This window comes from Falco peregrinus, chromosome 7 (assembly GCF_023634155.1).
Source record: "Falco peregrinus isolate bFalPer1 chromosome 7, bFalPer1.pri, whole genome shotgun sequence".
Taxonomy (NCBI): domain Eukaryota; kingdom Metazoa; phylum Chordata; class Aves; order Falconiformes; family Falconidae; genus Falco; species Falco peregrinus.
This window is the reverse complement of record NC_073727.1, coordinates 12,338,453-12,350,002: the sequence shown is the minus strand read 5'-3', so window position 1 is coordinate 12,350,002 and position 11,550 is coordinate 12,338,453. Positions and strand designations below refer to the sequence as shown.

The 11,550-nt window shown below is 44.0% G+C and overlaps 1 protein-coding gene across 1 annotated transcript; it reads left to right on the top strand.

Moving 5' to 3' along the window:
• The first annotated feature begins 406 nt into the window (after window positions 1-406).
• FAM89A (family with sequence similarity 89 member A) lies at window positions 407-6,529 on the top strand. Its single transcript, XM_055810028.1, has 2 exons — window positions 407-731; window positions 4,506-6,529. The coding sequence occupies exons 1-2, from the start codon at window positions 480-482 to the stop codon at window positions 4,641-4,643; spliced, it is 390 nt and encodes a 129-aa protein (XP_055666003.1). The 5' UTR covers window positions 407-479; the 3' UTR covers window positions 4,644-6,529.
• The last annotated feature ends 5,021 nt before the right edge of the window (window positions 6,530-11,550 follow it).

The following is an 11,550-nucleotide window of genomic DNA, read 5'->3' as shown; positions in this document are numbered from 1 at the left end:
GGTGGGCAAGGGAGGGCATCTCCCGTTACCGGCGGCTGAAGCAGCGCCAACGCCACAGGGCATGCGGCAACCCGCCGCCGGCAGCGTTCACACCGGCCCGAGCCCGGGGGCTCAGCCCCGTCCCCGCGGCGGCCTCCCGCCTCTCCCAGCCGCGGGCAGGCGGCCGCCGCGGGGGGCTTCCCGCCGGGCCGAGCCCCCGGGCCGAGGCGGGAGGCTCGCCCGAGGGGAGGCGGCCCAGCACGCCGCGCCTCGCCTCAGACAAGGCCGCCGCGGAGCAGCAGGGCCCAGCGCCTCACGCCCCGCACCCCGGGCACCTGCGGCCCGGCCCCTCGCCGCCCAGGGCTCGCTCCCTGCGCCAGCCCCGCCCCGCCCGCCGGGCCTCTCCCCCCCGCTCCGGCCCGTAGGCGGGGCGGGCTCCGGGCGGCGCCTCCCGCAGCGGGGCCGGGGCGGCTCTTTCCGTCGCTCGCCACCGCCGCAGCATGAGCGGGCCGGGGCTGCTGGGGCCCGGTGGCGGCGCGGGGCTGCCGCCGCTGCCCAAGAGCCTGAGCGGGCTGCTGAACTCCTCCTCCTCCGGCGGCGGCGGCCAGGGCGGGCGCTGGCGGGACCTGGAGCGGCTCTACGCGCAGAAGTCCCGCATCCAGGACGAACTGAGCGGCGGCGGCCGGGGCTCGCCGCGGCCGCCCAAGCCTCCCAACCTGGACGCGGCGCTGGCCCTGCTCCGCAAGGAGATGGTGAGCGGGGCGGGCCGGGCCGGGCCTCGGCGGGGGCGGCAGACGTGGCGAGCGGCGGCGGGGGGCGCTGCGGCCTCCCCGGGGCCGGCCCGGCGGAGCGGGCGGGCCCGGGCCCGGGCGGTGCAGCCCCGCGTACCCCGGCGGCGTGCGGGTGCCGTGCGGGGCGCCGGTGGCGGCGGCGGGGGGAGCCGGGCCCCCGGCTGCGGTGGTGGGGCTGCCCCGCTGCGGGTGAGCGCCGCTTGCCGAGCGCCGGTTCGGTGGCGTCCATTTGACCCTGACACCCATTTTAAAAGGCTGTCGTTAGAAGAGCATCGGCACTGATTCACTCCGCTGGGGTGAAGCGCAGCGAGACGTGGCTCTTCAGGGCTTTGTTTTGGTTCTGCAGCGCGGCGTTATGAGTGAAATTCCTCCGGGCGACCTGGCGCACCTTCTGATTAAACGCTAATTTGGGTGTTGGTGCTTTGCCGGTGCCAGCTGCCCTTGTAATGACGAGTAATAACCTATGCATCGTGCGCTTAGTGTTCTGCAACATATAAAGCGTGGTATTGCTGAAACGCGCCTGGTTTAAGGCCGCTTTTCCCCTGGTAAAAAGCTGTTTGAGCACAAGCAGCTCTGTTGAAAGACCTTTTTGTGGATTTAGGGCGGTGTAGTGTGCTGGAAACTTACTCTGCCACCAGTGTTTCAACAAGTAGTTCAAATACAGTTTGAGATATTATTAAAACCGTGTATGAGGATTGCACTGGAGCACGGGAAGCACGAGTGGCGATCCGCCGACGGGGCATTTTCTTACGGTGCCCTAAGGGGAGACAAGGATATAATCTTAGTCGTTGTAATCCTTCCCCAAAAAAGCAAAGATAACTCGTTATAAAACTCTAATCTGTTTTTCCTGATGGAAAATCAAATGAGATACATGTTAAAGTCATTTGGCAACTAGACTTCCCCTTTGATATTATGTTATCCTTGATAATAATTTGATAAAGCACTTCTGATGAAAAATACCTCTGAAGACATCAAAGACTTTCAAGCAACAGCCTTCTTTGTTCCAGGTGTACTTTTTTTGTGGCCTGTACAACAAATTAGAGACTCTCGCATACTAATAGGCTGCCTTTCATCAAGTAGCTAATAGCATTTTATTATTTATATTGAATACTCTTGCAGCAGTCAGAGGTGGCATTTCTATTGAGTAACGAACTTGTTTGACATCTTCGGTAGTGAATGAGGAAGAATTGCGTAGCAGCATCTTTCCCTGCATGATCAAGCAACGTGCTATGTCTGCAAGTTTTTAAAGATGAGAAAGTGATGGATGTAGATACTTTGGAGGTGGAGGGAGGAAAGGAGAGGTCACTTCAGAACTGCGATCCTGAGGAACAGAATCAATTGTACACGACTGCATGTTACAGGTTGTCTCATAGGTGCTATGATAAAACTGAGTCAAGTGCAGATTACTGGGATTAAAAACCTTATGCTTGTGCAAGCAGGCTTGGACGTTTCTTCAGGCTTTTGCTGCATTGGGGGATCATACTTGAAAGTTGTGAAGAGCTAGAGGCTGCATTTTTCTCAGTGGACTTATTGTTCTTGTTTAAACACTAGTGGCAGCTACACAGAAATAAGAAGTGTAACTATTTGGTGTTAAGGCCTGCTAAGTTAATTCTGCTCAGCAGTTTCTGTCTTGAAGATTGTGCTTAGTGTAGAACTGATCTTCACAGAAAGAGCTGAAGTGCTTTATGAAGCCGAAATGGGAGAGCTGCTTGTGAAAATGCTCCTACTTTCCTCAGGGAACAAAGAACCAGTGGTCTGTCTCCACGTTGAGTTTTCTGGCTCAACTTGCCCCTAATCGCTCTTTGAACAGTTCTTTACTGCAGTCCTGTCCTTCAAACGTTTAGCTCTGATGCAGGTCTGCTTGGTGGGTCTTATGTTTGCACATCATTAAGTCCAGCTTCACAGCATCCTTTCTTACCTGCGATGAGCAGTTTGTTTAGGTGTGGGGCAAGCCGAACTTCATTGCCTGCCACCTCCAAAGGTTGATGTTCACACTCCATTCTTGAGCAGGTAAACAGTCATTAGCTTAACAAGTCTGGAGAAAATACTTTATCAGGGCTAGATGGAGGGGGTGTGTCTGTGTGGTGCAGATACCTCCTTTTATTTTCCCTCCTGCAGTCTTGATTGTTTTGTTGGGGTTTTTTTGTACAAATTTTTGCAGAAGATTTGCACAAGTGCTGGTTTCCTCTTACAGAATAGAGAGCAAGGAAGAGTAGCATATACTTCCTGCAGAGTGCATGCTTGAACAACAAGGGGAAGGAAAGTTTTGTTCCATTACAGAGGAAGATGGAGATGGGTAAAAAAAGCAGCATAGATATGAGGTGGTGGAAGGGCTCATCTGTAACCTCCTGGCAGCTAGTGCAGCCTTCCATGTCTTGTTCCATGTCTTGTCCTAAAGTTGTGTTCGGTCAGTAAAGGACATCATGACCTCGCCAAGTAATTCTGTTGGTCCTGAAAGACCTGAGCTGGAATCGCATTGTGGTGTATGATGCTTTTCCCCCCCCCCCCCCTCCTCCAGCCTTCAGAAAAAGGAGGTGGTAGGATAGTTCAGCAAGTCCAAAGGAAGATCTTCATACTAGCTTCTTGTGGTTTTGTGTGCTGAGTGTATCTGTCCTTAGAATTTACACATGTAAGGTGAGATTTTTGAGGTGAGAGTTCTCATTCTGGGTAAAAGGCTGCTCACACTATTACTTGTTTTGGGTTCTTCAGGGTTTTTTTTTTCCTCTGAATCTGAGTTGTAGCAAAAACTTTGAAACTGAGGCTCACAAGGAACAGCCTGTCAGCTTAACACTTACTTGAAAACTTAGGCAGAAATGGCTGCTTCTTGAAGATGTTAATTTAGGTAGTGGTTTTAATTTACTGCAAGGCAAAACCTAGATTTAATTTCATCTGACTTGGATAGGTGAAGTATCAGATGAACTCTCCATTTTGTTGCCAGAGAGGGGAACTGCTGTGAGTTAAATGACTAGCTTTGTTTTGCTTTGCAGTGCAATGTACTGTACCTTACCTAAAGATGCAGGCCACAAGGTAACCTTTTTGTTATCTGGAACTAATATTTTAGAAGTTTACTAATATTTTAGAAGTTTACTTCATTATAAATCAAGCCTATGCTTGAGTAGCATGGGAAAAATACATTGTAGCCTGCAAGAAGCCTTCTTTATCTCTGTTCTGCTTCAGTTTTGCTGCCTTCAGGTAGCATGCTGTGTTGGGCTAGGCATACCTAGCGCTGTCAGATGCCTATGGATGTTGATACAGAAAAGAAAATAATAATAGAAGATACTTAGCCAGGAAGTGGAAAACCAGCCAGAGCTCCATGTGTAACTTCTAATCCAATAAAAACAGAGAGCTTATGATACTGTATGAGAAAGCTGTATGAAAGACACAGAATTTACTGGAAAAGTATGTCTCTCGTATGCTGAGGAATATAGAGTTTATGAATTGATCTGTAATGCTTCGGATAGGAGTGAACTGCTTACTGGAAGTTAAGCAAGACAGAATCTTGAAGGATGCTTTGCTCACATTCTGTTGTATTGCTTCACATTGCTCCTTGTTCTTGTTTATCCTGTGAGGAGTCTTGTCACCTTAGAAAATGAATTATACTTCCGTATTTCATAACTGTTCAAGGTGGAAAGAAGCTTGATCCTCTTGTTAAGCAATGAAAGATATAGAGCATTGTACTGCCAGTAAAATCACAGTTGTAATACTCTTTGTTTGTTTAAATTCTTCCCCCCTCAGGTTGGCCTTCGGCAGCTAGATATGTCATTGCTGTGTCAGCTGTATTCCCTGTATGAATCCATTCAAGAATACAAAGGTGCCTGCCAAGCTGACACTAATGCAGACTGCACGTATGCTCTGGAAAACGGTTTTTTTTGATGAAGAGGAGGAATACTTCTAGAAGCAGGAAGATTCGCTTCCAGGCTGACTGAGGTTCTTTTGTCTTTTTCTCCCTGTAACACACCTCAGCAAGAACAACTGGAATCTGTATGGATCCCTCTTCCTGAGGAGGAACACACAGCTACCCCAAGTTGTGTTAAATTCGCTTATTTTAACAGGCTGTCAGTACAAGTTACTCATGCAAATACCACTTGAGGAAAGTGCTGTACTCTAACTTTTGAAGAGTCCTCAGACATGCTTGACAAGAGTTTTCAATTTAATTTGCAAGGTGGGTGTTTTCAACTTACAAACGTTGGTAGCTTATAACTGGAATTTCAATTGTAGAAGACAGCAGTGACTTCCTGAGCTGTAATAACGTGGTAAGGGGGGAGGGAAGCCTCTGCTGTGGTGTAAATAGCTATAGGTGATATTTTTTTTTTGTCAACGGTATTGATAAATGCATTTTGAACAGGCATCTGGATGCACGCACATTCTCAGCTCTACTAAGCTAGTTCTGCTCTTACCAGCTGCATCCAGTTTGTACTGGGTGGATTGTTTACACAGTTCAAATTTTTTTTTTTTTTCTCCTTAAGCTAATTTTTACTTTTCCTTATTCCTAGCTTACAAGCTGTACATGTGATAGTGAATGTTATCAGCAGGTTTTTTTCTGTTGATCTAGTTCACTTTTTTGGTACTGCCACTTGGCATTAACTTTTATACTATTGTCTGGATTTCTCGCATCAACATGGCTCTTTGACCTGCTAAACTCTGTTCTGAAATGGTTTGCTTAGCTTTTGCTGTACTGCACAGTAAAAGCACAGATTCAAACATAGTCTCTCTGCCACTATGTGGCTTGGAATAACATGAACTGTTGTGCAAGTGTTCTTGATCATATTGAAGAATAAGGAAACCTCTCATATGACACAGTGGGACAAATGGCAATATTTTATACTGGGCGAACTTTGTTTCTGTAAGGTAGAATACAGCTCTTTTTAAAAATGCAAAATAAGTATTTTGAGCACATACTTTGCATATGTTAAAACTTTTTATACTAGTTCTTTGAAGTATAACTTATTTTTGTTTTCAGAACTTACTAAAGCACTTGCTTAAGTTTTTGTTATTTGATAGTGTGTACATGTAACACTTAATCAGCTTGGAAAATGAGAGTTGCCAACTATCTGAGTCTTCACACTTCCCTATTTTAAGTAAAATCAGTTCCCAACGCAAGTTGTATTTCTTAACTTCAATTCTAAAGATTGCTGTAAAGCATAGTGCCTGAATCTTGACACAAACTAATAATCAAGGGCTTAAATCTCAAAGGGGTTTTGCATGGTTCATGTCTGGCATGCATACAGTTTACAGAAAGAATTAGAGATCATGTTCTGGGGTAGCTACTCTTGTCATTTTTAGCAAAGGTTAGGATGTTGCAGTGATAAAAGCCAAGAGGCTTCCAGGGTGGAGTTTTTGTGCATTCCCTCTAAAACCGGCTTATTTTAGTGGAATTTAAAGGCCACAAGAGTAAAGACTGTGCTGTAATTGTGTATGTGTGTACGTTTGTGGTCTAGTCTGTGGCAATGGTTGGATTTTTTTTTCATGTTAGTCCTGGTCTGATTACTTCACTCGCCCAAAACTAAAATGAATGGTAAGGCGAACGGAGGTAATCCAAGTGGCTACATCAATACTTAAAAAGTTGTGTACATATGTGTGTATATACGTATATGTACACATGTACGTACACAGAACTTATGCTTTGACTTAAGAATGTATCGGCTTTGAATATAATTTGCTGTGCTTTTGGTATTTAGATGAGACTTTTTCTAGTCTGTCAAAGTACTGCTATTTTCTTGCTCTTTCCCAAAAAATAAAAAGCATGATGTTTAGCATAACTTTTTAATGTTGTGTGTATTTTAATTTACCATTTCAGTGAGTCCAAACCCTTCCCCCCTTCTCAACCTCCCGCTTAAAAACCTAGGACTAGTCATCATCCCTGGATGGAAGCAATCAATTTTTAAATTACAGTGGAAAAGGTTCTACCTGCCTGTGTTTTGAATGGGAATTTCCTTCTTTTTCTTAATCCGATGTTACTTTTTTTTTAATTCAACAGAGAAAATCCTGTTACTACTAGAATTAAATACTCTGTTTTACAAATCCTTACACAGTGCCATTCAGTAATAGTCCCACTGGTGAGAATGAACTTGAGCAAAATTCACAGTACTTTCTCTTAATGAAACTTAAAAAGCAAAATTATTTATGTTTCTAATTTTAAAGCAGCATGCTTGTGAGTAGGGTAACGTGGCATGTTTGGCTGGTATTTGCTGTACCAAGAGAAGCATAAAAGTCTCAAGGCATCACTCCATGACATCATCGGCACCAGAAAAAAAGGATGGATTATTAGGACTTGCTAAATTTTCAACACCTTGTCCCTTTTAATAACACCTTCTTGCATGGGAGAGAAGTCCATATTCCTAAGGTAAATTCAAACACTGTGAAGGCTGGCTAGCTAGACAAAGGTTTTAAAAGCAGTCAATTTGTTACTAAGTCAGTAAGCAGTTGTTCCAGAGGCAGATTTCTGTGTCTGGCCTTTCAGTTGTGAGCTGTATCTCTTTACCACATTGTAATAGCATGAAGTAGGGAAATTGCTTTGAAAAAGAGGTGCTTGGTGGAGCTTAAATACTGAGTAATTGTTACATGCAGCTTCAAGTCAGAGTTTGATTGCGTGCATGAGGGAACAAGCTGTGCTACTACAAAAGCTTGCTGCCCTTGGTCCAAACCACATACTAACATACTTCTCCCATTTTTACACTGTAACCCCAATTTGATTTACACATAACCTTTTAAGGATAACTTTTAAGGTTATAGCAAAGGAAGCTCAAAAGTTCCTTACCCAGTGAATATCACATAAATCTTGCAGTCTCATGCAGCACAGCTAGCTTAGCCAGTACTGAGCAGGTGCAGGAAAAGACAGATTTGCAAGGTAACAAGGATAGTCAGGTTCCTGCTCCTTGGAGATGGAAAACTGAGTACAGGAGTTCAGAAAGTAGTCTACCACGGGTAACTCTTCAGTGGCCTTTCTCCAAAGGACCTACAGATGTGGTAAAGCAGTTAGTAATAAGGAATTATTAGGTCTGTGCTAGCTATATTTGAAGATACCTTTTTTTTTTTTTTTTAACAAAATAGCACCCTCATTTTATTGCTATGACAACTGTGGAGTCACACAGTCATAATTACGTTACAGTCCAGTCCCTTGGAAATGTTGTTTGTCTAGAAAAAGAGATGAGTCTGGAAGAAGTGCTCTGCTCTGGGGAAAGTGGGTGTCATTAGAAAAAAATATTAAAGAAAGAGTGGCTGATGCTCTGGCAGCTCTAACTGATGAGCATTTAGGTTCAGCTTTGGCTCCTGCTGAATTCACTATCGGTTTTAGTAGGGATGGACTTCAAAGCAGGGATCTTTTTCCTGAAATCAGAACTGCTGCTTGCTTGGTCTCTTATTATTTCCAGGACTGTGGAACAGTTGCATGGTGTCTTATACCAAGATACAAGAAGTGTTCAAATAAACACTACAGATGTTTTCAAAGGTACTGCTTTGTAATGTGTGAAAGGCAGTAAGTGATCATTTGAGTAACTTGTAAAAAACAGGTGGGGCAAAATTACGCTCTTTTTATGGGTAGCTTGGACTTGCGTGCTTGGCTGACATTGAGTTTCTAATACAAATTTTAGTGCAGCCATGTAAAATGGGAAGACTAGGAGAACGATTATGCAAAAAATACTATATTTGTAATTAGTTTAGTTCCTAATTATAGGTAACCGAATAATTTTGTGTGACCTTCTAAAATAAGTTGATTTTTTTTCTTAAATTATGCTTACATTTTCTTGTAAATAACACAGTGTGCAAAATTTTAAATGCAGTAAAGGGAGTAGCAAAGCTCCCAGTATCTTCTTAAAAAAGTTGATCTACTTAGTACCTATCTACAAACCTATGGTTTTGCCTTGTATTTAGTCCCTAAGGAAACAAAGCTTATGCAATGACTCTGTTCATGTATTTTTTTGTCAGTCTGTTTGCTATAAACCACATCTGATAGGACTGAAGTTTGAAAGTTGCCCTGCTTTTACAAACCTTATAAAAAAATAGCAGCTGGAGGAGGAGAGAGACTTATTGCAGTTTCCAGAGACAGGATTATGGTTCAAACTTGCCTTTTGATTTCTCTTTGGTCACCCAGCAGCCAGAAAGCAAAACCTGGGTGCTCGCTTGGCTGCTGGCAGCTCGGCAGCAGCTGGGGCACGTGCTGTATCTTCCAAGGTGCTGGGTGCTGGTGGGTGGGTGGTGTGGGAAGGAGGTGAGAGTCTTCAGCACATGCTTAGTGAGTGAGGGTGAAAACTGGGGGTACAGCAAGGGGCCCAGGAAGACCTCAGGTGTTGACTAAATGGGATGCTGGAGGGGGTGAGTGTTGTGGTGAGGGATGTCATGGTTTCTGGAGGCTAGAACTTCACACAGTTTTAGAGGAGATGCTGAGGTCTGGGGATGCAAGTCGTTTTAGATCCCATGTTTCCTTAATTCTGTTGCTGACAGCTTGGGGGATTTTTCACGTCCATTTTTAACCTGTTGTAGAGTCTGAGTATACACTACTTGTCATGTATTTTTAATGTTACAGTCACTTGTTGCAGGTACACAGTTTTGCTTATCTGGAAAGAATGGGTTTTATTTGCCTTGCTGACAAGCTAAAGCCATTCATTTTGCTGGGGGAATTAGGTTGCTGTGAGGGCAAGGGGAGCTAAATCCCCCACTGTCCTTCAGCTGACTGCTGGGGAGGAATGTGAAATGGGAGGACTAATCGGGTGTGCGCCAGGGGGAACCATATCAACAGGTCTTTTCTTCTCCAAAGTGCAGCTTTGTGTCCTTCAGCCACTTCAAAAGAATTTACTCCTGTTGTGCTGCCTGCCTGTAGAGGATACATTACCACAGCAGTTTAAGGTTCATATTCAATTTCATAACTACATGCATTTTCTCAGAAAACAGCTCCTCAGAAGTACATTTTCCCCCTCCATTGTTATTTTTGGTTTATTTGAAGCTACTAAGTTGAACTCTAGACAATGCTGCATGACCTAAGGAAATAACTCGTTTGTTTTCTTAGCGAACTAGTTAAAAGCTCTGTCTTACTTGCAAAGTCATCTTCTATCGATTTCAAAATTTTCTGGAAGTTTCAAAGCTCCTGAAACTACATGCTAAAGCTTCCTAACTGGCTGTTCCGATGATCCTGGCAACTCCCAACTCCACAGCTAGCTTTGCAAACATCCAGGAGACCTAGTTCCGAGACTAGCTTCTGCCATAGCTCAGAGAAGCTGGGGGATCGGTGCAGATGCAGCCTGCCCATGGTGACCAACTCTCCCGAGCTCAGGTTGTCTAGAAGAGTGGAGGTGGGCCTGCAGAATCCAGATGCGCTTCAGGGCACATGTGGTGGATTAAATTCTAGGTGAGGCTGTACTGGCAAAGTGTGCTGGACTGGTGCCTGCAGCTTGTGGGGCAATTATGCCTTGTAAGGAAGCAGTGGGATTAGCAAAGAGATGACTCGGGATGAGCAGCAGTGAGTTAGGTCATTTGTTTTTAAATGACACAGAAACTTCAGAGGGGATGAATATTCACTGCAGAAGTCTGTTTCCCTTACTTCTTTGGCTCCCTTTCATCCTTTCAGTTCAGGAAAAATCATTAGATGAATGCAGAAACAACCAGCCCTGAGTAATGAAACCCACGTCTGATTTCAGAGGAATGTGCTTTTAGCAGTAGAATTTACATTTTTCAGATAAGGTTGGTATGCAGTTTAAAGAGACAAACCCATTTGCTATTGAAATACACAGGCTTGTGACTTTCAACTCTTCACTGACTTTTGCCATGGGTTTTAAATGCATTCATGCCAAGACATTATTAAGATAATGTCTTCAAGAGAATGTAATCGTTGAGAATTCTTCAATTTAAAATGAGAGGAGAAATCCCATGCAAATCGCGGATTATTAGAACTTTGAAAAAAGTGTGACCGAAGCAGACTGGTTAGAATTGTTAGTGCATAAATAGTTCAGTCCTGTGTCAAACCACTACCTTAAATTCATGTAGGCAGAAGTAGTTCAATCCTCGTCGCAGTGCTACCTACTCTTTTTCAGAAATCACAAGCATTTCTTTGATGGGTCAGAAGCATCCCAGTGATTATCTGGCTAGACACTTCAGTAAGAGTTTGAGCGCTCATTTTTGGCTCAGGATACCAGGCACTGTCACAAGCAATAAATTTGCCTGTCTGAGCCCTGCCAACTCTTGCTTAAACTCTTCCGACTTGTCAAGCAGCAGAACCTTTTAAATCATTTACAAGAAGGCAGCATAAGGCTGTTACTTATAAAAGCACCTGGACGATAGGGACAATGCATTTTGTTGTTTTCCCTCTGAACTCAACCCTTTACAGTCTCTTCAGTTTAACTCAATCTGGAATGGAACAAAGACCTGTAGCATTAATTATTTGTTTTGAAAGCCCTCACAGCCTACAATTTAGTTAGGATGGCTTAAGATATTGGAAAGTTCAAGCAGGGCATGCAGAGGTGATTTAACAAGGAGTGATGCAAAGTTTTGAACAAGTAAAGCACAAATTTAAACAGGACCACATTTCTAACTGCTTCCATTAGTACTAAATCACATAGACTGTTCATATTATGGAATAAAATTATTTTTTGTATGTTACATTACACAAAAGGTAAACTTACTAAACTATTAAAATAGTTGTTTGGTGTAGGGGAAAGACATTTTGTCAGAATCAGCTGAAAGAAAAATAATACATCAAATCAGGGTGAAAATTAATTTGTCCTAGCACTAGAATATCAAAGTCCTGTTACCATTTGGGTTCTATCCTGTATGTACACAGCATGTCTATACG

What these genes read in the sequence shown, in the direction of transcription:
- FAM89A (XM_055810028.1), top strand. Translation starts at nt 480, where the DNA reads ATGAGCGGGCCGGGGCTGCTGGGGCCCGGTGGCGGCGCGGGGCTGCCG. An exon ending in CCCTGCTCCGCAAGGAGATG is followed by an intron (nt 732 to 4,505) that starts GTGAGCGGGGCG and finishes TTCCCCCCTCAG; the next exon opens with GTTGGCCTTCGGCAGCTAGA.